General features: G+C 36.9%; 3 protein-coding genes across 5 annotated transcripts; 1 reads left to right on the forward strand and 2 right to left on the reverse strand.

Moving 5' to 3' along the window:
- Positions 1–2,036: 2,036 nt before the first annotated feature.
- Positions 2,037–4,089, reverse strand: LOC103453713 (F-box protein SKIP2). The gene has a single exon (XM_070808798.1). The coding sequence runs from the start codon at positions 3,800–3,802 to the stop codon at positions 2,180–2,182; it is 1,623 nt and encodes a 540-aa protein (XP_070664899.1). The 5' UTR covers positions 3,803–4,089; the 3' UTR covers positions 2,037–2,179.
- Positions 4,090–16,294: 12,205 nt separating this feature from the next.
- Positions 16,295–18,102, forward strand: LOC103453716 (cyclin-D3-2). Its single transcript, XM_008393279.4, has 4 exons — positions 16,295–17,041; positions 17,128–17,329; positions 17,473–17,603; positions 17,723–18,102. Exons 1-4 carry the CDS (start codon positions 16,541–16,543, stop codon positions 17,981–17,983), a joined length of 1,095 nt encoding a protein of 364 aa, XP_008391501.1. The 5' UTR covers positions 16,295–16,540; the 3' UTR covers positions 17,984–18,102.
- Positions 18,103–20,613: 2,511 nt separating this feature from the next.
- Positions 20,614–23,505, reverse strand: LOC103453715 (ADP-ribosylation factor 2-like). 3 transcript variants are annotated; one of them, XM_070808806.1, is made up of 7 exons: positions 23,362–23,505; positions 23,085–23,244; positions 22,882–22,952; positions 22,483–22,602; positions 22,267–22,385; positions 22,020–22,101; positions 20,614–20,907 (listed from the first exon to the last, which is right to left on the reverse strand). In XM_070808806.1, the coding sequence occupies exons 2-7, from the start codon at positions 23,230–23,232 to the stop codon at positions 20,821–20,823; spliced, it is 627 nt and encodes a 208-aa protein (XP_070664907.1). In that variant the 5' UTR covers positions 23,233–23,244; positions 23,362–23,505; the 3' UTR covers positions 20,614–20,820. The 3 variants fall into 3 exon arrangements, with proteins under 3 accessions (XP_070664907.1, XP_017192388.1, XP_070664915.1); XM_017336899.3 differs by lacking the exon at positions 20,614–20,907 and adding an exon at positions 21,733–21,869; XM_070808814.1 differs by lacking the exon at positions 20,614–20,907 and adding an exon at positions 21,733–21,869 and having other exon boundaries at positions 23,085–23,241; positions 23,362–23,482.
- Between the last annotated feature and the right edge of the window lie 460 nt (positions 23,506–23,965).

Below are 23,965 nucleotides of genomic sequence, written 5' to 3' on the forward strand. Positions count from 1 at the left end.
AAGGTTAGTATGAACATTTCTTCTTTATTTTTTTTGCGAGCAAACGATAGTATCTATACTTAAGAGGATGGGGGAGTGGGCTAAGTCTTACAATGAGTTTACCATAATAATGTGGTTCAACTTCGCCCTTGCCAAAGATCGAACCTAATACCTTTCACTTACAAGTGAAAAAGAATACCATTAGACCGTAGTACTAAGTGGCAGTATGAACATTTCTTTGACACATCTATTTGTCCCAACTTGCCTACTAAAACAATCCCAACTCCATTGTTTATAAGTCTAATTCAAACTCCACATGGATTAGTTTTGCGGAAATGTAGCTGCAGCCATTGGACTCAATGAGTGGCTTGGATTACATTTTGAAACACAACCAATTATTTCTTTTGCTAACAGTTGCAGCTACAACTCCATAGCAATTCGCAAGAGAGACGAACTTGGGTTTAGTTTAGAGTTGTAAAAATAGAATCAGGATTGTTCTTGCTGGTAGGTTTAAGGCAAAGAGTTGTGTCAAAAATAAAATGTTCATACTACTCTTTAATTTAACGTCTATTTGACGAAGTGGGTGAAATAGGGTGAACTTAGACTAAATGAGACGAAAATGACAATTTCAAGAGGGCAAAGTAAGACAAAACCAATTTTAAAGGGTAAAATAAGCCATAAAGTCCGAAAGAATACAAAATTACATTAGAATGATATGATCCAAGAGGCAAGCCACTCTAAGGGCCAACTAGGTTTTGTCGTGTTTAAAAAAAATTATCTGCTGTGTTTTAAGAATAATCAGTTGTAAATGAAGTAGATGGACATTTGATAAACTGTATTTTTAAAAAGTTGTAAGTATGAAAAGCAACGTAAAGCGTTTGGTAAATTTTAATGCAAAAATGATAACATTGTATATAATGACAAAAATGGACATGGTAGGGCGTGACGACAACAACAGTGGTGATGGTAGCGACAATGGTCGAGGTATGAAGGTGGTGTCAATAGTGGGAAGGTGGTTGAGATGCAAAGGTAACAACGATCATAAGGGCAGCGGTAGCAGCTGTGGTGGGGGTTGTGGTGGCAGCAAGATTTTACAAGACTAATTTCTACGAATAAATCACGATAATTCATAACTAAACATCTTAAAAGATGATTACCAACTTAAAAAAATATTGCTAAGTCTGAAGGTAATTTTTTTTCAAATAAAAAACAATTGAAACTCACTTTAGTAATTTTGTTCCACGGGCCTAATGAGGTTTATTTTTGTAAATTTCCTTAAAACTAATGTTAGTACGAATCACTTTATACATAACTTTTCCATACGTCCACAGGAATCGGAAAAGAGTAAATTTTCTTTTAAAATTCATAATCAAAAACCTGTAAGCGTGACCTTCAAATTCAAATTGTGGTGTGGGCGTTTACCCCCGTATTAACAGTTCACATGGAACATAACCGCAATTGGTGTTGCACAATCGGCTGATTTGACTAATCTATACGCGTCACCGATTACCTATATATATATATATATATATATATTTATTTGTTTGGAACGTCACCGATTACCTATTAGTACTACTATTCAGAGGAACATTCAATCCAATGGCAACAAACGATACATGTAACGTATGGGAACAATATTCTCATCACCCTTTCACGTGGGCAAAGCAATACTACTGCTGCCAATTCAAAAGCAGTAACCATGTGCTTAATTAAAATGTTTCAAGAAAATCAAAACTAAAGAGTATTTAAAAGCACTTTTAAGATGACTGGAAGCACTTTTAACACGAAGCAGTTTCGAATTCTCTTGGAATGGTCAGAAACAGATTAGTGAACACTTGGTGCATCAAAACTGAACACCATCGGCATATCGTGAAAGCAATTGCACGAAACATCGACACATTAGATTGAGCACTATTGCTTGGATTGTAAGCAAGACATAACCAGATTGAGCTCAAACCAAACAGGCATCCTAAACTTAATCAAAACGAATGTAGTTTCGAGTTCTCGCATAAATGTTGAAATCATGGAAAGAGTAAACAAGTTATGTAACGAACAAATTACCAAAAAATTCAATACGACATCACGAAAAGGCCCGAAACAGGCCATGAATACAGAAGAATGTTCATTTGACGAATACACAGTAAACAACGTACCAACGTGAGCTAAGGCCGGCAACTTTTGCAGCCCACAAAAACTCCACCTACAAGTTTGCACTGGAACTACTCTGACTAACTGACCACCTTCTGAATGTGCATGGAACAAAACTCCTACCTGAAAAAAAACCAAACTTTGTTCTAAATAATGCCATTGGAGTATTGCTACTTGCTGGAGCATTGCTACTTGCTGAAGCAATGGCAACAGCTCCGTGATCAACCGGAAACTCCACATCGCTTTGTACAGCTCCACCTGCATAGCCACTAGCATCCATTGATCCAATATCACCAGCATCCCAATTCACAATCAATGATCCCCTTCGTTCCCTCAACCACTCCGCCACCTCGCCACTCACTCCTCTGCACTTCTTGACCTTAATCTTGGCCAAACTGGGACAACCCCAAGCAAGCATTTCGAGCCCGACATCGGAAATTGGGCACCCCTTAATACACAGTTTCTTCAACGCCACGCATTTCGCAGCAATGCAAGCGAACTCTGCATCTCCAATTGATCCACTACCGCAGAGCGCCAACCTCTCCAATTTTTGGCAATTGGAGGCAATTGCAGTTAGGCTCAAAGAGGTAGGATTCACACCAATCAGAACAAGCTCCAGTATGTTTGGGCACTCTTTGGCTATGGCAATCAAACCTTCGTCCCCAATCCTATTCGTCCTCCATCCATCAATGTGAAGCTTCCTCAGCATCTTGCAGTTTTCGGCAACACAGATAAGCCCGAAATTTGAACACTCAGGAGCCTTAACAATGTGCAAAACCTCCAAATTCGAGCATTTCGAAATTGCCGAAAGCCCCAAATCGGTCACCTGCAACCTCTCCAGATGAACTTCAATCAAACTCTGGTTTCCATTTTCAAGCTTTTCCAGAACCGTATCCCAATCCCCCAAACAGCGGATTAGCTTCAGGGTCTTGAGATTCTTGGAGCCGACGATAAGCGGCCCGAAGCACTGTCCGTTCAGTATCTCCCTCAAGGTTATCGATTTCAGCGACGACGACGCAATTTTGTCGCCGATCGGCTCCGAGCCGTCGTGGACACCGCGGAGCCGCTTCACGGAGAGCTCCTCGAGCGCCGGGCAGTGCTCCAAGACGGCGTTCATGGCTTTGGCGCCGAACATGCAGGAGCCGCAGGAAAGCTTCTTCAGGCCCTTACAGTTCTGCGCGAACGCGGTCACTCCGAGGTCCGTGATTTCCCGGCAGCCGCGGAGCTTGAGGCGCGTAAGGTTTCTGCAGCGAATCGAGATCAGGACCAAAGTGTCGTCGTCCAGGCTGATCGATTTGCGATCGCATCGAAGAGCGAGCTTCGTGACCGAGTCGAAGCGGGCGAAGAGAGCAGGCAGGAAAGTGAGGAGCCCGGCCTGGGCGTTGAGAGAGAGGCGGTGCCGGCTCTGGCCGTCGACTCTCAGCCACCGGTGGCAGACGAGCGAGCTTCGTTTCCGGTCTCCGGCACCGAGGAAGTGAAAAATACTCGCCAACAACTCGTCGGGAAGATCGGAGGTGTAGTCACGGCCCTGGGTGACTTCCCCGTGAAACTCGGAGTCTTCGTCGTTCAAGGATGAACCAATCGCCACCGATTTGAAGCCGAAACGGCGGCTCGTTGATATTTCTCTTGGACTGTGCTCCGCTGGAGACTCAGGAAACGAATAGGACTGTCCCATAGCGCAGCTGCGATTGAACTGAACGCGCCGCCAGAAGGGAGAGAGAGAGAGAGAGAGAGAGAGAGAGAGAGAGAGAGAGAGAGAGAGAGAGATGTGGTTGGTTTTCTCAAAGTTATCTAAAAATGTGAGTGTGTGTGTGTGTTCTTCTTGCGAGCATATAAAATAACACTCTGAGAAATAGGCGCGTAGAGAGTGGGCGACGGCGTTGAGCGTGTTTTGTGCGACCCGTCAAATGGGATGCTCCGTGGCGTCCTCGAAATCTCCACGGGGCCACGGCCGACCATCATTATTCATCCTTGGCCGTCAGATACGCGCCTATTTTACTGTTTTTACTTTTAATTTTTTGGGGTCAAATTTTGGTTTATCGCCTGAACATTATGGATTATTGCAACTTGGTCCTTCATTGTTTTTCCTTCCCAAGTGTGTTTAACAAGGGTCTACCCCGTAGATTGGCTTCGTTATAAAAGTTGACAAAGTTAATGACGGATGAAATTCAGTCTGATTGATTTTTTGGACAGAACAAGCCATTATCTGATCTATGTCGTTAAAGAAACATCTCATATCGAGCAAGAACAATTGTAATAAATGTAGAACTAATCGAGATTAGGACTCCACGTTAGAGTACTTTTGCAAACAATGGTATTGAAAACATTACTTAGATTGCGACACATGTAGATAAATAATTTAAATCATATTGTTTAGTCGTGTCAGTTTTCGTCAATTTTCTAAAAATGATCACGGCTTTTTATTGATTATGTCATGTTTATTGTAGATATAAAATTTACAATATACCAAATGGGAAAATTCAACTAAGATGATTTTGAAAGCACCAAAATGAAGAAAACCCAAATATTTAAAGGGCGAATTTTGCAATTGACCATGTCTGTTAAAATTTTCAAGTACATGACTTTAGCGGAATTATTAAGCATGTGGATTATTATTAGGATTATGTGATTCAGTGATTGTGTTTCTTGATACCCCACATCGTGCTTTATTATTACTTTTCCTTCTTTTGGGTCAGCAGTCGGTTGTTCGACTTCGTCTTCTGATTGCCGTCCGAATTTGTATGCTACTTTTGATTTATGTGATTTCAAGAGCATTAGGAAACAAGTTTAAGTTCGACTTACTTGGATTGTGAGTTCGATACCAATTTGTTATGGTTGCTCATTGTACTATGACTTATGAATACAACTGTATTATTTACACTAAAGGGATAAGGGACAAGACTGAACCACACAATAGGTCAGCCATTTAAATTGATATCGAATTCTTTGTTCATGAGATTCAAACCTCAAGTCTCCCACTAAGTACAAAGAATATTACTATACCGTATTATTAAATGACTACTATAACAAAATATCTAGTTGATGAGTCATGCATGAATGAGTATTGTTTTGGGTGGATGAACATTTTTCTTTTGCTTTTTTGGTTTCTGAAAAGGGAATAAGTAATGAACGGAAATGGAGAAAGGAAAAAAAAAGGAAAGAGAATAAACTCTCAAGTGCTATCTCCACCACTTTTCTTTCTTTCCTTATCCCTTTATTTAAAAGCCATGCCATGACTCATTCTATATTTGGAAATTACTTTGAGACCCTACCACACTCATGATTCATGAGTCACAATATTTCTATTTTGTATAAAATCGTATTTGGTATTTAATTTTTTATTATTTTTAAGTGAATCAAAATAAAAAGTAATGTTAGAGAGATTACAATTTGAATTTATATTAGTGTACTATTTTATATGGTAAGTGATGCATAAACCAACATCAGATAAGATATTTATTAATTAATGTGACATATACACATCACTTGTCACATCAGATAACATATCAATGTAGTATAAAGATGTAGCCTCCTTAGCATTTTCTCAAAATAATCTAATTCAATTTGTTTTGGATCGACCTTAACTCTTGGGGTAAATTCAACTAGTGAAGAATAATGCGATAATAAATTAAGATTATGATATGTTTAAGATTCGATTTTTTTCTAATATAAGATACAAAAAAAAAATATGACTATAGTCTAACAATATTCTTCACTCAAGTTTGATTCACTTGTATGACGAGTTCGTTACTTAATTATTATGGCCAACTCATTGCAATTAGTTGATTGATTGGTTTCGTGAAAATGTACAACTTGAGAAGAAGCTTGGGGTGACAATGAGTCACTATATATGGGAGTTTTTTTTTTACTTGCTTTGAGCGGAAAGAAGTAACCTAATATTGTAATTAATGACTAATGATTAGTTTGAAAGTGCTTCTAAAATGATTGAAAATGCTCTTGAGAAAATGATTTTGGGCTCCAAAAGCACTTTAAGTGTTTTTTGGAAGAAACACCAGATATATGATTCTTACATGAAGCAAGTATAGTGTTTTTACAAGATCCACTTGAATGTTTACTAGGGATTGATTTCAAAAATATTTTCACTAAAAACCGCTTTTAATCATTTTAAAAGTATTTTCAAATGAGCCATAAATCCAAGAATATTAGTTCTTCCTCCCCATTTTGTAAGGGTAAGAGCATAAGGGTACAATAGTAGTCCAACAACCAAACTTCATGAGTAGTTTGATCCACCTAATTCTTCAACATCCCCTTTTTGTTTGTTTTCATCTTTGTATTAATTTTTTTCTTTTTCAATAAATATAATATCGATTTTCTTCATGAACAAAAAGAAAATGTAAAACTTGGATTTCATGAAGAAAAATGGCATCGATCAACGGTCAAGGTCCAAGAGTTCATTTCAACGAATGGTCACGTACGTTTGTGATCAATTATAACTACACTATCAACTTCAACATTTTGAAACGTCCAATTCGGGAACGATCGTTTTCAAGTAAAGTGGGTCAAAGACAGATATTAATATTTAGTACCATCCTGCCCACCATTATTCAAACGGGAGGCCCTTTTTCTGATTAAAATCATACCAAATCAACAACTCAATCAGTGACTAGCCTTCAACTTGTTGGAAAATATATTCAGATGATAGGATGATCGCAACAAGAACTTTAGGTTGAGACGTCTAAAAACAAGAGAGCAACTTGCATAGAAGGTTTATTTAAGGGAAATTTTATTTGAATTCATGTAATATCTTTCTACACCTAACTTAAATTTAAATTGTTAATTGTTTATTTTACCATATTGCATAATTACTATTAAGTACAAAATGAAATTAATAATAAAATTCAAATTTATCAATAAACCCATTAAACCCTACCATAACTTCTTGTTTATCCTATGTTCATTCTTAGCTAAAACCTTAATAGGTCTTGTAGAGAAAAACCAACTTTTTTTATTGATGGATGGTGATTTTGAAGTTTTGAATCCACCAACTAAGATATGACTCAATTTATGAATATTTTGTTCGTTTGATTTCAATTTTTTTAAAGTTTAGAAGATGAGTATTTGGGTTTCATTCTTTTTCATCAATCCCGAATGGTTTGTTAAACTTTCTGTGTCACAGCCCGTCCCGAAATAAATTATCGATGGCGTGGAAGTTACTAAATGACCTTTGGACGTTGAGATATAATTGAGTTATGTGGTGGTGTGGTTTAAGTTTAAATTTATTTGGACAAATTCTAAATTTTTCCTAAGTTTTGGAACACTTAGGACTCAAAGTGTTTTCTTTGGTTTTAGTTGGTGACCCACATGGACCACACACACACACACACACACACACAAACTCTCCCTCTTTCTCGTGCCTTCTCTCTTTCCTCCCTCAAGGATGTTTCAGAAAATCTGCACAAAACGTACGGACGAACTTCAAAACCAACCATACACGCACAGATCGAGGGTTCAAAGGGCACCATTGTGTTCATGAGGTTCATACGAGTTGAATGGTACCATTTTTAGGTAAGAACTTCTTCGAAAATTCATGAAAACCCTAACCCAATTTTTGTCACTATTCATGCAAACGTAAAAGCGTGTGTTTTGGGGATTTCAAGCTCACATGAAGCTTTAGGTGGTTCTCACGAAGCTCTTAGTGGTTCGTTGGAAGAAATTGGACGTCAAATCATCGAAAACGACGGGTTTTAAGATTTACCGGAGTATCGAGGCTTTTTCCGGTGGGTTTCTGGTTATTTCAGGGCTCAACTCAAGTATGGTTTTGTTCGTCTTGGTGAGATCTTCAAAATGCTTCAAGTTTCATGAAGTTTGATGTTAAAATGAGAGAGAAATTAGGGTTAGAAACTTTTCAAAAAACTGGCGAACAGTCGCCGGCGTCCGGTGAGTCGTCGAGGAAAAAGAAGCATATTCCGTTAGTTTTGACCGAATATGCTAACGGCGTAAGGTAACGCTGTTAGTTGAAATATCCTAGATTTTAACGGAATATTCCTGACGGCATTAACTGCCCCCGTCAGTGTGCCAGGCACGTGGTGGGGCATGAGGGGTCGGAAAATTTTTCTAAAAATATGGGGATGTTCGTGAGGTTGTGTAGATCACGTTGGTATATTCAAACATCCCATTTGATCAATGTATGAGAAGTTATTAGCTAGTATTGGTTATGTGCTTTAAATTAACATTTTTATAGTTGTTTCGCTTATAAGGGGGACTTATCCCGAGGACGAGCATAGTCAAGAGCGACTCGGGGGCTACGACCATTCGACATACTAGTGAGTGGGCTTTTGGTTTTCAATATATACTTATATACTTGATATTTTCCCAGAAAATGCGTTTAAATGAAAGTATGCCTTGAAATGCCATGCATATAAATTTATGTTCAGTATATGAATTAGTATACGATGCATAATATATAATTGTGGTGCTGTGGACGCTCAGGTAAACCCAGGTGAGTTCATGAATTGTGAATGTGAATAACGGTTGTGATTAATTGAGAAGCATAGAGCTCATAAACCTGCACTCCGGTGTTAGTGATGATTTAGCCAGAGATATGGCACATGCCTGTTTATAATGTCACCTCCCGCACCATATGCTCACATTGGATCCAATTTAGGTGCACATTTTTGTCGTACAGACCATCATAGGTGGTTCCGACTCGTAGGTGACTATCGATTTATTGCCCAGCTATCATGAAAATATAGTATTGAGTATAATTATATTACACCCAGTCTTGTCGTACAAACCCTTTTAGTGGTTCCGACTTGTGTGCAGTGTAGTGCCGTATAGGTCATTGTAGTGACTCCGGCTAGATTGACTAATGAGCTATGAATTCAGCCGTAGAGACTTCTACAGGGGTTCTGGCTAATATGTTATTTTCCATGAATTTATTTTCACCTGAGTTACTTATTTTATATTATGTTTTGGCATGGCATACTAATGAATATGGTTATGTGAAACATGATTTAAATATATATATATATATATATATATGCATATGTTTATATTCTATATCTGGGAAAATTATACATGTTTTACAGCGAGAGGTTAGAGCGTTTGATAAATGAAATGGTTTTGAAAACCTTTGTAGAACATATTCTGGTACTGTATAACTAGTATTTGTCATACTGGACTGCACATAGACTTTCTATACTCTGATTAGGAGTATTTACACTTGTATCTCACTCTTAGCACTTCTTGTTTATTAGTGCACATTAGTAGCTTTCAGTTTTTATTTATTCGTATATTTCTTATCTTTATTGCTTCCGCACTGTGCACATGACTACGTCACCCTCACGTGACGGCCAGCATGCCTCGATCTCGGTCGGGGTGTGTCATTATGCAATTGGAAAATTCTAAGGAAAAATTTCTTACCAATATTCTTAGATTATTTGCTTGTTGATTAAATATCAGGGGATGAATTGTTTGATTTGTTGCTTATGCACATCAATAGAAATAAAAAAGGCAAATGTTTGAGTTTGGTAACAGAAAAAAAAAAAAAAAAGTCATGAAAATGCTATTGGAAAGAGGAGGTGGGGCAAGGATGCCTCTTTTTTTTAAAAAAAAAAAAATCAATTACAAATGTTATTTTATAAAGGGAATGAGTGTAAAGATAATTTAACATTTTGAATTGGGTTTGAGAGGGTGATTTTGGTAATAAATTTGGATTTAAAGAGAGATTAATTCTTTAATAAAAAAACAATATGGGTAAAAGGAGTAAGTTGAATGTAGAAAGATGTTACATGAGTTTAAATAAAATTTCCTTTATTTAATTGTTGGTTGTGATGAGTTGAATATCTCCTACTCTTATGTTATTTTATTATCTTTTTTTTTTTTTGGTCGAGAAATCTCTAATGGGCAGCCTAAATTTAACAAAACCTTAATACCAAGTCTTGTATAGACTACAGTTCTTGGTCTTGGGTTATGTCTTTCTGATTTTGCTACGATACAACCATCGATCTGACTTTCATTTAAAGCCTTGTTAGTTTCTGGTTTTGATTTCATGAAACCATTTTCTAATAATATTTATATATTGTCGGTGTTTCCTTGTTCATCAAACAAATATTCATATGTTTGGAGCTTTGGATTGTTACTTTGGAGGTGTTTGAATTGCTAACTTGGTACAAATACATATATTCCAATATTTGGTTGTTTTTAATTCTGAATGACAAATCTTTTTTCCTTTTGAAATATTTTAAACTAACATGTGCAAAGTCATGAACTCTAAACAGTTAATAATGTTAGCGAAAAATACTTAAAGAATCAAGCTATATAAAAAACTTCTCAAGTCTCACCTGATTATTATAAATTTATAATTAGTTGTGAAGAACCCAAGTCTATTTGTTAGGCAAACTTCTTTTTTGATGGAAACTGGAACATACAAACAAATATCGTCAATGTTTGGTCGATATGTTGTCAACGTTAGATTGATTTGTTGTTAATATTTAATTTTTGGCTAAATTGAATTAATGGTCTCCGTGGTGAGGGTAATCGAAAGATAGTCCATGTGGTGAAAAAATTCAGATTTAAACTCTCGTGGTGAACTCCGTTAGGATTTAAGTCCAAAATTAACATTTATGTGAACTCTTCGTTAACCCAAAATTAACAATCCCACCCTTCCCCCCAATGATTTCATTGCATTTTAAAATTTCTAGTCCAAAGCAGTGTCACTTTTTGTGTTCTCTGGGTTAATTCAATTCGAGCATGTTTTTAAATTTCAGCTCTTTCTCTGAGTAGGATACCCAGAAGAAAAAAAAAGAGCTTTCTTTACGGTAAAACCAGAAAAAGGAGCTTCCTTTCACTCTCAAGTGGCATCTGCGGCTGAGATTTGATCTGGGTTGTGAAGTTTCAAGCTTTTGGCTCCAATCCCTTATAATTTATTAACCTTTAGATTTTGTAAAGTTTGAGTAAATTTATATTTACCACCCAAATTGAGGTTCTTTCTTATTTTTACAAATCATGAAGTTTCTTTTACTGGAGAGAGGCTCTAACCACACCATCCTCAATATGTAAGTCAGTTTTCACAACCAAATATTTCATTTTTCAGTATTTGAATGGAATCGTAGCATGGATCAACGAATTCATAGCCTTGGATGAATGAGTTTTTTTCTCTTTTGGTTATGAAGGTTGAATGGGTTAACAGACAGACGAGAAAGATGTTAATTTTGAGCTTAAATCCTAACGGAGTTCACCGCGAAGGTTTAAATCTGAATTTTTTTACCACGGGGCTATCTTCCGATTACCCTCTCACCACTGGAACCATCAATCCAATTTAGCCGTAATTTTTTTCAACTTAACAATTAAAAGTTGTGCATTCATCATTTCAAACTCTCAACCTATAAAGAATTATTAATAGAAGATTGCTTATTGCTCCCTTTCCGTATACATGCTCATTTGAGAAGCTTAAAAATAGAAAAATACTACTAAAAATATGCAGTATTGAAGTCAGACCCTTAATAGGGAAGATGATCCTCTTCGGATCCACTTTGTGGGGATCTTAGGGATCTTCACATACTAGCCGTTCATCGTACATTATACGGTCAGTTTTTGTTACGTACTATTTGTGTTTAATTTTAAATAAAAAGGTCAAATAATTATAACCTCACGATACACAATAAATGACTAAGATGTGAAAATCCTTATAATCCACACAATTTGAATCCGGATAAGATCCAAATCCCCTAAATAGAATGCAAACTTCTAAAAGAATGACCGGGTCATACTAACCCAGGTTAACTATTCTGTTGATTCTGGTTGTGAAACTCAGAACAGTACTAAACTATAAGCATATACACTTACATTTTTACCCCCCAATCACATAACCCACAAGCCACATGCGCAAGTGCCGAAAATTGTCGTCGTTCGCCGTTATTGGTGCCGAAAAATTTCAACTTATTGTTCAACGATGGCCTAAAAATTTAGCAATAGGTGCAAATTCATCATCTTAAATTATGTTTGTTGGGTGGTTTTATTGTTTTTATATGTATACACAAGAAAATTCATCACTCAACATGTTTTTATTTTATTTTAAAGCCACTCTTGGACATCGACGGTCGACCTTGAGACCAAAATTTGACTGGCCGGTTGGAAAATGTGGTAGGATTTAATAGTAATTAAGTAATCATTTTGAGTTATAGTGGTATTTTTTGCTTATTTATTTATAATTTATACTTGTATAGCTTTTTATTTTATATTTTATCGTCATATACCTAGTTGAATACTACCCCAAATGAGATACCTAATTAGGATTTTTTGTCCTACAAGTTTGGAGTTGTTGATCGTATCGAAAATTGTCAATAATTTTTTTTACTCTCTGTTTGGTGAATAAATCTCCTAGAACTAACTTCAAAGGATTGGTCAATGGAAAACGAGCAAAGATCTGAAATTCCCAACTCAAGTTCAAAAACACCGAGAAATGCATTTCTTGGGGCCACCATCTCTGTTTTGGGTACCGTTTGACCCGGAGGCCAAAAGTTTGTTAACGGACGGCTCATATTATACGACGTTACATGAAAACGGGGATCATTGTATCATTAATCTGTGGTACGTAGAGTATCTTCAATACAAAGCAACAACAACTCCTAAAAATTGCCTGGATATTGTTTATGGGCTTTAATTCCCTTCGGCGCTTTGGGGTCTTCGGCCCAAAAACATATTAGTAACTTCAGCATGAAGGGGAAAAGGATATTATTTAAGAAGGAAAAGCTTTAGCATGCACGCCAGATTCTACTTACTGTTGTAAATCTAATTACGGTTGAGTATGGCAAGAGATTTGTAGCTCGGATAAGAGCGTTTACAAAATCTTATATTCAACTCCCTTCTGTTTTAATATCGTTTATATAAAAAAACATACATATAAACATATACTAATTCAAGCATCATGTAAGTGTTAAACCACATTATAATCCATATTATGTCGGTATCATGTACAAAATACCAACAGAAAATGGACCAAATTGATGTCGATAGTGTTTTAGTTTAGACTGTAACAGTCACTCTTTGTCATAAGAAAATGTTAAGAGCTATCCTGTATGATAGCGATTACTCATGCAGAAAGAAAAACAAAAACCAACTTGTTTATAATTACTCTCTTCTTTTTAACTTTATCTCTTTGCGCAAATAACAGATTATTTTTATCAGAACTTTGGTTGATAGCAACAACAGTATACCTTTATCGTGCAAACACAAAGACCTTTGCCCTAACCAAGCTGCCATATATACACAAGTAGCTAATATTACCAAGTTGAAAAACTTAAAAGAGGATCAGTCTAGCTGCTCTGAGCAAAAAGAGATCTGGTCAGTGCATGCTGCATGCTGCATGCTGCATGCATACATATATCTTAAAAACTTATTAAAAGATTTTGGAAACGATGGAAAAAGCATGCATAAGAGAATATCATTATTGTGTAATCTTTGTAAAGAGCCTTTTTCTTCTAATAAACAAAAGGAAATTAATTATAATACATATTGCAATTCAAATTTAATTCCGTCTACGTATCTAGCAAAAGAAAATTAAACCTCTCTCAAAAGGGAGGAAAGTCCTCCTTCTACGTACCCTAATGTGACATTATACTAGCATATAAATATATCGGTATTGTCAAATTCTCTTAACATTATGTAAAGACCATCTCTTCAAGAAATTATGAAATGTGGAGGCTGTTTAGTCATCCATATATGTCTGTCAAAAAATCAACAATTCTAGTAACAGGTAGATCTATTTTTTGCTGAAAAGAAAGAAGGGAAGGGGATGGTAATATGATGGAAGAGAATCCGATTCCTTGTTTGTTTGTATAAATGCCAAGTGAGAAAGCAGTAAAATGTTGGTAACAATCAGATTCGGTCATTGAGTAATTGTAATGAAACAGGTCGCAGCAGCAGCAGCAGCAGCAGAAAGCATGCAGGGAGCAGGTGAGGTAAATCGAGTGTATTGTTTGCAACAGTTTATAAATAAATGCCACAGTAAATAGTAAATCTATATTTTCTACGGCGCAGAATGGGCGGACATCAAATGTGGCGTAGGGCATGCCGTTTCGGACAGACAATACGGCAGCAAATGTTAAGGAAATTGTGTCACTCTGTCGCTGTCTCCCCTTCCCAGTTAAAATCCATTGGCAAGTTTCGTCTTCTCTTGTTATTATTTGTCATGGGGCATGAGATGTCCCCTTTGTACAATGAATTCCTCTTTCTTATTTTTACAACTTAATCAAAACCATGAGATTAGTTGACCATTTTAGCAATTGATGTATACTTATTGCATTAGATGTTATGAACTTATGTGGTCAATCGACTCGTATGAGTTTGTCCGGTTATAAAATATGGTTTTTATCATTTGAGAATAACTTTAGTGAGGTTGTTTTGATTATATGTGAGTGTCGATTAACATATTGACAGTGCAACTAAAAGTAGGAACACAAATAATATTTTACACGTAAAGAACCATTAATCAAATTGTATCCTATGGCCTCTCTCCTCTCCACTCTTGTAAATGCACGAAATTATCCAGTTTTGAAATGAAAGCTAATTTCCAAAAAACTGAGAAAATGAAATGAAAGCTGTGTAGCGTTCTTTCAAACGGACCAAAAGTGTTGTTGGGCCTCACTTAACAATGTCTCGGTAGGAACTAGGAAGCTTCACTTTTGATGCACATGACAAGATCCCCTTCCTAATTTCTTAATCAATCTCCACAACATGCTTAAAGAAAAAAAAATTATGAACTTTCCATACACTAGGAAATTTCCCTTTGCTTTTTTATTGGAAATTTTATGGTAGGATTTAACTTTCTGTTTATCATGACTCGAAATATTTACATGAAACAAATTTTATAAATATGTGATACTTAAGTTCTTATCTACTGTAGTAACATGATAATAAATTACTGCCACATGACAGTAGTTCGAGTTTGACTGTCTCATTCTTATGCCCTAAACAATAGAATCTTCATAAAATATAAGTTGAGTCATTTGGATGAATTTATAAGTTTTGATAAAGTGAATTTGAACTTGGGTTAACCCTTTTTTTTTCTTTCTATATGCCGCATAATTAGCGGTTCGACAAACATGGCGAACTCTAGTAGATTCAAAATCCCGTAAACTGAGCTTAATATCCTCAATTAACGATCCATCAACAGAGATTTGATAATTAATAGTGCTAATAACTTGAACAACCTGAAGCGTATTACACTCCAGTATAACCTGCGACCAATTTGTTTGAGATGCCAGCCGAAGACCCTCACGAGCAGCTAGAATCTCGTGCGAGATTTTCCGAACGAAACCTCTAGCATAACCACCGGCATTGTCTAAAAAAAATAACACCGATTCCCCCAGAACATGTACTTGGGATTTTAATTTTTCTTCCACGTGAAAAAGAATTGGTAATATATTTTTCACTGAAATTAGCATAAATGACCTAAAAGCTGCTTATAATCCAGTAGTAAAGTAAAGTAAGCTGTAAAAGCTAAATAATAAATTCTTGTTTGAATTCGAGAGCAGGAAACCGAAAGACCAAAAGAAGAAAAAAGAGGAGTTGTCAGTTGAGCATCTCTGATGAATCCGAAAAATGACTGTCGGTTAGTCCAAAATTGCACTGTTTCTGTTACCGGGTTGACCATCTTTTACTTTCTATTGGTACACGTGTCGGTCTGTATTACATCCCCCGGTAATTTTCTAACGGCGTTCCGGTTATACTCAGTCAACGCTTTTCCCATTACAACAAAGACCTTCCTTAATTTTTGACCGCGTGACAGTCACGTTTCCATCTCAACCATCAAAATCTCCTATCTGACGGTGTTGAAACTCCCAAGATCTAAACTGTGCTTCACGTGACTCTAAGGAAAATCATTCTTTTTTTTTAACTTAAATCAGTAACCAAATAAAATTAGGGCTCCTCTGGTAACTGTTTTTAATAACTGAAAATATTTTTTATTTCATAAGTATTTGAAATGTTTTCTTAAATGCTTCAACTTACAAAAAGTACTTCGAGTGTCTTTTCATAATATTTTTATTAAAAATTAATTATATAAACATATTCTGTAAAATTCGCTTTTAGTTATTTAAGATACTTGTCGAACAGGCCATTAAAAGCACCGAAGTAGAAATATTCACAACTTTAGGCCACATTTATTTATTTTTAAATAAAATCTGATTTCCTCTAATATAAAGTAATGGCTGAACGCGAAGGCAACAAAAAAATAAAAAAGAAAAAAGAAAAAAAAGGGACAGGCGTGAAGGGTTCTGAGATAAAACCCCTTCGCCTGCTTCCTGCGTTTGGCGTTCTCTCTCCTAAAAAAGTAAAGAGAGAGAAAGGAACAGACTCAGAGATGGATATGGCCATGAGCTCAACACTTTCTCTCTCCCTTGTTCTTTTTGTGTAATGACCAAAGCTTTTCTTCTCTTCTTCTCCGAAGAAGATGGCTCTGCAAGAAGAACCCCAAGAGCTCCAAAACCCTCCAATGGCGTTCGATCCTTTATTATTCTGCGAAGAAGGATTTGAGGAAGATTTGGGAGACAATGGTAGTGAGGAGGAGAGCGAGAACTGTGATGGGTTTTCAAAAAAGCAATCATCTTTCCCTTTGATTTTCCTGGAAAGTGATATGTTCTGGGAAAATGATGAACTTTCCTCTCTAATCTCCAAAGAGGAACAAACCCATGTGCGTTTCAGTGGAGAAATCTCAGATGGGTCTTTGATGGCGGCTCGGAAGGAGGTGGTTGAGTGGATTCTGAGTGTAAAGGCACACTATGGCTTCTCCTCTTTGACCGCCATTCTGGCTGTGAACTACTTTGATAGGTTCATTGCCAGCCGGCCGTTTCAGAGGGACAAGCCGTGGATGAGTCAGCTCGCCGCCGTCGCCTGCGTCTCGTTGGCCGCCAAAGTCGAGGAGACCCATGTGCCCCTTCTCTTAGATTTGCAAGTACGTGTAAATTTCCATTTGTAATTTGAGTATTTGTGAAATTGCTGGACTGTTGTGTTTATTGGATTTCTCGTGATTGTGATTAGGTGGAGGAAACAAAGTATGTTTTCGAAGCGAAGACCATTCAAAGAATGGAGCTTTTGGTGCTATCGACTCTCGGGTGGCGGATGAATCCAGTGACCCCAAATTCATACTTTGATCACATTATCAGGAGGTTTGGTTTGAAGAGCCACCTGCATTGGGAGTTTCTGTGGAGGTGTGAGTGCCTACTTCTATCAGTCATAGCGGGTGAGCAATCTAAATAAGCCTTCATTTCGTTTTATAATCGACGAGTTTATTAGTATCAAACATGTATCAAGAAGGCATAAATGTATTCATAATGACACCAGTTGTTACTGAATCTTACATTTGATATGGTGTTTTTATTGCAGATTTGAGATTTACATGTTATTTGCCTTCCGTATTAGCCACTGCGACAATGCTGTATGTAATTGATGAGATTGAGGCATTTAATCCTGTGGAATACCAAAATCAGCTTATGAATGTACTTAAAGTCAGTAAGGTTTGTACTTAATACATCGATTTCTCACTTGTCACGTAATTTCATCTCCTGCTTCTGTAAACGTAATTCAATTCAGGCATGATGTCTTAAATAGTAGAATATTATTATGTCCTTTACAGGACAGGGTAAATGAGTGCTACAAGCTCATCCAGGAACTAGCAGGCAGCGTCGAAAACCAAGGCCACAAACGCAAGCATTTATCGGTACCCAGCAGCCCAAATGGAGTTATTGATGCATCTTTCAGCTGTGATACGTCAAGTGATTCGTGGGCTGTAGCATCACCGGATCCTCGATTTAAAAGGAGCAGACTGGAGGACCAGCAGATGAGGTTGCCCTCTTTAAATCGTGCGTCTGTGGACGTGCTGAGCAGCTCTCGTTAGTCTCTAATTGTCTTTTGTCTACTATTAAACATAAAATCCCTCTTTTGCATATTATATTATTGGCAGTATCTACTTTGAGAACATTCTCTAATATTATGATCATTCCTTTTGTGGCCAAACTATGAAAATGAAACCCTGTGAGATTAAAACTCCACCTCTCTTACCTCTTTCTTGAGATGTGGTTTGGGGGTGGTGGTTTACGGATGAGTCGAAGAAATCCATCATGCTTGATCTGCCATATGATAGTGTTTAAGTACTTATATCATGCATACACCCACAATTGACACAAGTATATATTATCACTTATTCATTTTGTTATATGTAGTGGTTGTCAAGAAAAATAAGTCCTAGACATCCTCTTTATGCCCTTTATCTACCTTGACTTAGCTTGAAACTAAACCTGAGGCGTCCATGAGCGCCGCAGTGGGTGGGATGAGGGTAGATATAGAAGTGTAAGTTCAGTTCCTCTAAGCAAAATGGAAATGGAACAATAAAAAAGCCAGATATGGACACGGGCAACGCTAGTACTTTATACCAAACAAAAAGAAGTAAATGTTGGGCACTGAAAGTCTTTGATTGTTCAGCATGATTGAACAAAACAATGACTTTGGAGTTTTCTAATTATAGAGAGGTGAGAAATGAGCAGTGTGCCTGTTAGTTGGTTTGTTGAACTACATTAGAGAGAGAATGGAATGTCCACTTCTGAAGTTCAAATGTACAAAACCCTATGATTAGGTAATTTGATCGGGTTTCTCTTACAACATGATCAAACTCATCATTAGACGTTTGCAAGGTTCCAAACCACTGAATATTTTCTTGCCAACAATTTGTCCTGCCTTAGAGGCGTTTAACTTTGTGTTTGTGCCTGTGCACATGTCCAAAACCAGTACAGTACTCATAAAGTAGTCTCATATTTGGATTATGCTAATTGAAATGATATACATGGTCCCAAACTAGAACAATCTGAGTAATACGTTTATCTATTCTTTTCACTTATACAAATGATTGTTGTGGCTGAGTAGCTAGTCTAATTGGTGTAGCTTGATCTTAGTACATGTTCAAACAATGCATAGTTGTTGATGGGCTTCCAGTTGTTTTCTAACAGATCAGACTCTGAAGTCTAAACAACTTATCGTAAGGTTATTTAGCCACATTGATTTGTTTCTCTGTCGGTCTTTTTAAGTCCCCTGTCAACACCTACTCCCTTCTTTGTTTTGATTTTGATCCAACACCTTATTTCAAATCTGCAAATAGTCAATTGCTAAGAGAATGAGCAATGTAACTGTTGCAAGCAGGCAATGAGCATTTTAGTAACGTCGTCTTCATATGTTTGTAGAAGTCCGTAGTCTGCAAGTTTAAGCACCTTGTTTGTACATTTATGCATCTGAATGCCTAGTTACATTTGTAAGTCAGACTCCATCTGTCGACTGCAAATGCGATCAGCAAGTAGAATATGTCAATGTTTATAGTAACAAGCGTCTTATGTTTAGTAACAACGAATTGTGTTCGTGAATTATCATCCATAAATTTCTGTAAGGAAAGGTTTGAAATTGGGTTTTTGCAGGATATGGGAATTTGTGAGGAGATATCTTTGTTCTTGTTGTCTGTGGTCCTCCCCTGCCTTTTTTTTCTTTAGGTTGGTTAAAGTTTTAGCTACATCCCTTTCGTATCATAAGTCGCATGCAGAGAAAGAAGAAGATGATGATTCATGACAGCATAAGATTCTTCAAAAAATTAGAGCAAACAAAGCAGAACTTGTTTGCATCTTTCCATCCCCTCTTTCCTTCTGTCCTTAACATTAGGCGTGCCATAGTCGTTCATACTGTGAAATTTGAAGAGTCAAAGGTCAGAAATTTTAACTTAAAACGTATGACCAACAAGAAACAACTACTTATGTTGTTTTGTTTCCCATGTTATTCTTCCAAGCCAGATGTCAAGCACCACGTTGTCAAGACGAAAATTGCGTATGATGTATCTGTCTGTCTCACCAAACATTATTATATTTTTGATGCCGAAGAGGGCTGACCAGTTAAAAGCTGATGGACAGGCACTGTCATGTTGGTTGTAAATTGATTTGGGTTTTCAATGACAAAATTAATGTTAAGGTCAGATGTACTAGTTTTGTTTGGTGATTACCACCTAATACCTGGCGCTTAGCGATCTAGTGGAAATTGGTTGGTAAGACGACAATAGGATGAATTGTAAATCTAGACATTAGTCGGTCAATTCTCAATCGATTCTGCGAGTCTCGATTTGACCTCACCCGAGTTGTGGTAGTGGTTCGTGTGACCGGGGTATGCTTTATGTCTTATGGGGTACACAACTTCTGAGATTGCCCGTGGGTGCGGGGTCGGAGGGAGGGTTTTATCCTTGATACAAAAGAAAGAAATATTAAGAAATGCTGGCAACCTTCTCACTTCTCCTTCTAATCTTCCAGTGCGTAATTGTAGCGATAACTAATAAGAATGTTGAAAGACGTTTAACGTATTAGATAAAGTGGATTAAGTTGGGAACACTGCAGAGGTAGTGACAAGAAACTACTCCTGCATCCAACTCAGACTAGGACTAGGAGTACGAGAGTAGGGTCCTCTCCGAATGAGCAAAAATTAAAGGAAAAGTGGCTTCACTGGTTTGCAATTATCATGCATAAATGTTGTGCATCCACCAAATGTACTCACCAGGAAGAAAATGGCTCCTGTTTGTTATCTGTCATCCATTTTATTGATGAGCGTCTTGCAGCTTTACCTTCCTCTATTCGTTGTGTTTGGATAAACACCTTTGCAGAGGAAGGTAATCTCGCTTAATCCTAAACGACTATGTCGAAGACATAACTGACCCTAAACGTTAAACAGCAAACCTTGCAAGTGTGCGAAACAAAAGGCGGGAGCAAGAGCTGCGTCATTAACCATTTTCCAAATTTCCATCTGCTAATTAAGCCAATTAATCTGGTTTAGCATATAAAAAGGAGTAAATCACAAGGTAAACTATGAACATATGTATTGTGGTTAATAAGAAATTATATAGAGGAAATAGTACACAAGACATGTGAGAGAACAGAAGTGAAGAGTTGTTGAGAACAGCTAGAAAGTTTTGTTTCTGTATCTTTTTGGAGATATTGTCAAAAGTGTATCAGTTGTTCCTATCAAGCTGCTGAAATGGCAAGTCCTCAGTGTTAATTCACTAGGAAATTTCAGAGAGCCTTTCATCTTCCACCTATTCCTTTTGTAACTTTGCGTTTTTTCTTAAATAAATTTACTTTATCAAACTATCTAATCTGTTAACATGATGTTTCCTTTTCCTTTTGGTATGCCCAAGAGACAAAGTTATAGGAGTTCAAGAGAAATGTCATGTTGGTTGGTGCTTTGTCTCAGTCCTGATTTTGTTTGGGTTCTGCTTGGAAATGCTGGGTCAAGTTATACCCTAAAAAGATAAAAGACACTAATCTAAATCTAACGGGGGCGAATGAAACATCGGTGTACGTGAAGGACTCTTCGTGATCGAGTCAGAAATAATACTCAAGAAAGATTGCGTAAATGGAAGTATATAGAGATTTAAGGTCTATGAGTTTACACCCCGTGCTCTCTTTTTTGGTTTAAGTATTCTTGATTTACCAAATGAAGTGACATACGACATAGCTGAAGATGCCGGGTTTTTACTCTCATGTGAATTGCCATAGCGATCTCTAATACCATTATATTTAGAAGGGAGAAGCGCGTGATGATTTTTTTAATTTTTTTTAGTGTCAATAATTATTAACAAACCAACGACTACATATATTATATACCAATATGTTTAACAATATTATTACAACATAAAGTCTTGCTCCTTTGGGTCATTCTAAACATAATTAGGAAGCCAAAGCCTTGGTAGACTGGATGGGTTATGTCTGTATATATGCAAAGACATCATCCAGTAAAAATACATTGTATAGTAAAAATATATAAGTAATGAAGTACTATATCCAGTAAAAATACAATATCCAACATCTGGTAAATAAGAAACAAGACATTAAAGGAGACAGGTTTATCTATCATGCCTTGTTTGAGATGTTGCTGGATAGCCAATCGAGGCCCTCATAGAGCCCTTGGCCGGATGTGGCACTAGCAGCCTGAATGTACCTGTACAGATATGTTAAAACCATGGTAAGGCTAAGTTAAGTCATGTCAGATCATAAATCAAGACCCCTTCGGTAAGGCCAAGTCACGTTTGAATCTTCAAGTTTGACAACATTCCTTATCATCTAGATGCTATAATATATGTATGTAGCACGTTTTAGTTGTTACCATCTGCGTTGCCGGAGTGAATGCAGGCCAAGCTTATCAGTGATCTCAGAGACATTCATGGCATTCGGAAGATCTTGCTTGTTGGCAAATACAAGCAGTGTTGCGTCACGGAGTTCATCCTGCAACAACAAAGGAAAAAAGGGATTAATTGATATTTGTGTAGTACAAAATTAAATTGTTTTGATAGCAATTTATACGAGGAACAAGGAAACTGACCTCACTGAGCATTCGATGGAGCTCATCTCTTGCTTCCAAAACTCTGTCTCTGTCATTGCTATCCAGCACAAAGATAAGACCTTGAGTGTTCTGAAAATAATGTCTCCATAGCGGTCGAATCTACATATAACATATAGTTCATCAAGAACAAATTCCCATCAGCTTAACCCTTCCTTTAATTTCTAGCTTCTCTAGCATAACAAAATCTCTCTCAGAAAAGGATTCAAAATAATCTACGTTGCAGTCACAAAGATCAGTACTACGACATATTATTAGAGACACAAAACTTGTACATGTGCACTCTCTACCAGATTGTTTGTGAAACCGACATAGCACTACGCCAGAAAAATTAGTCTAAAAAAAAAAAAAAGAAAAAAGAAAAAAAGAACTTGCTAGTACCTTGTCTTGTCCTCCGACATCCCAAACAGTGAAGCTCACATTTTTGTACTCAACAGTTTCCACATTAAACCCTGGTTACAGAAAAATCAATCGAAAACAATTTTCTTCATCCAAATTCGAATAGGTGTATATACTTATATATAGTAAGTTGAAGAAAAAATAACAAGCAAAAGTTGGGGTAATCAATAATCAGTAGTATATACCAATTGTGGGTATGGTAGTGACAACCTCTCCAAGTTTGAGCTTGTAGAGGATGGTGGTTTTTCCGGCAGCGTCGAGACCCACCATTAGTATTCTCATCTCTTTCCTTGCAAAGAGGATCTTCACCAGCCTTGAGATTGCCATGCCCATTGCTTCCAACTTCTTTAACCAAAGAGGTAGTTAAAATAACATGAGACCAAGAAAACGAATACCCTAAAGAAAAGAAAATCCTTTTTACTATATCATTTACAGGAAGAATAAACTGAAGGATCGAGTTACCGGAGCGATAAATCAGGCGGCCGAGAAATGGTATGATAGTTCAAGGGCTGATCAGAAGCACAGGGAAGTAAAAGAAATAGACATTCGTGTGTTATATAAATTATAATAAATAAGGATTCTGTTACATTATATTTGTATTTTTTGTATATATGATAGTGGCAGCAAAGGAATAAAGAAGCAAGAGAACTGGATTCTGATGAAGATTGGAGGAGAATAATATAATTAAAAGAACGATTGCTTTAAATCGTTTGGGAATAATTTCATGCTGCAACTGTGCCCGGTTGGGGATGGCTGTGATATTTATACATTCACGTCGCAAGTTGGCGGGATAAAGAATGTACATAGGATTTGTTAATCGAATATCGTCCATCATAGGGAACGTCGTAAGAAAATATCAAGCTGGTGTTACATGCATGGCTTAGTAGGGTTGATCAAATATCGTCTATACGACAGATTTTTACCGGACAGTATCTGCCATATGACAAGATATTCTACCCCGAAGCGCTCGTGTTTTGAGCGTAGCGGGATCCGATTGTATTTGATTCACAATTCCGAACAACAAATTATTGAAAACATGTTCTTGACGCAATGTGAAAGCTTCCAA

Source organism: Malus domestica, chromosome 02, assembly GCF_042453785.1.
Source record: "Malus domestica chromosome 02, GDT2T_hap1".
NCBI classification, from domain to species: Eukaryota; Viridiplantae; Streptophyta; class Magnoliopsida; order Rosales; family Rosaceae; genus Malus; species Malus domestica.

Excerpts from the sequence above, each read along its gene's own strand:
- LOC103453715 (XM_070808806.1), bottom strand. The coding sequence starts at position 23,232 with ATGGGCATGGCAATCTCAAGGCTGGTGAAGATCCTCTTTGCAAGGAAA. Across the intron at positions 22,386-22,482 it reads TCCATCGAATGCTCAGTGAG|GATGAACTCCGTGACGCAAC; the intron begins GTCAGTTTCCTT and ends TTGTTGTTGCAG. Across the intron at positions 22,102-22,266 it reads TCACTCCGGCAACGCAGATG|GTACATTCAGGCTGCTAGTG; the intron begins GTAACAACTAAA and ends ATATCTGTACAG.
- LOC103453716 (XM_008393279.4), top strand. The coding sequence starts at position 16,541 with ATGGCTCTGCAAGAAGAACCCCAAGAGCTCCAAAACCCTCCAATGGCG. Across the intron at positions 17,042-17,127 it reads CCCTTCTCTTAGATTTGCAA|GTGGAGGAAACAAAGTATGT; the intron begins GTACGTGTAAAT and ends GATTGTGATTAG. Across the intron at positions 17,330-17,472 it reads ACTTCTATCAGTCATAGCGG|ATTTGAGATTTACATGTTAT; the intron begins GTGAGCAATCTA and ends TTTTTATTGCAG.
- LOC103453713 (XM_070808798.1), bottom strand. The coding sequence starts at position 3,802 with ATGGGACAGTCCTATTCGTTTCCTGAGTCTCCAGCGGAGCACAGTCCA.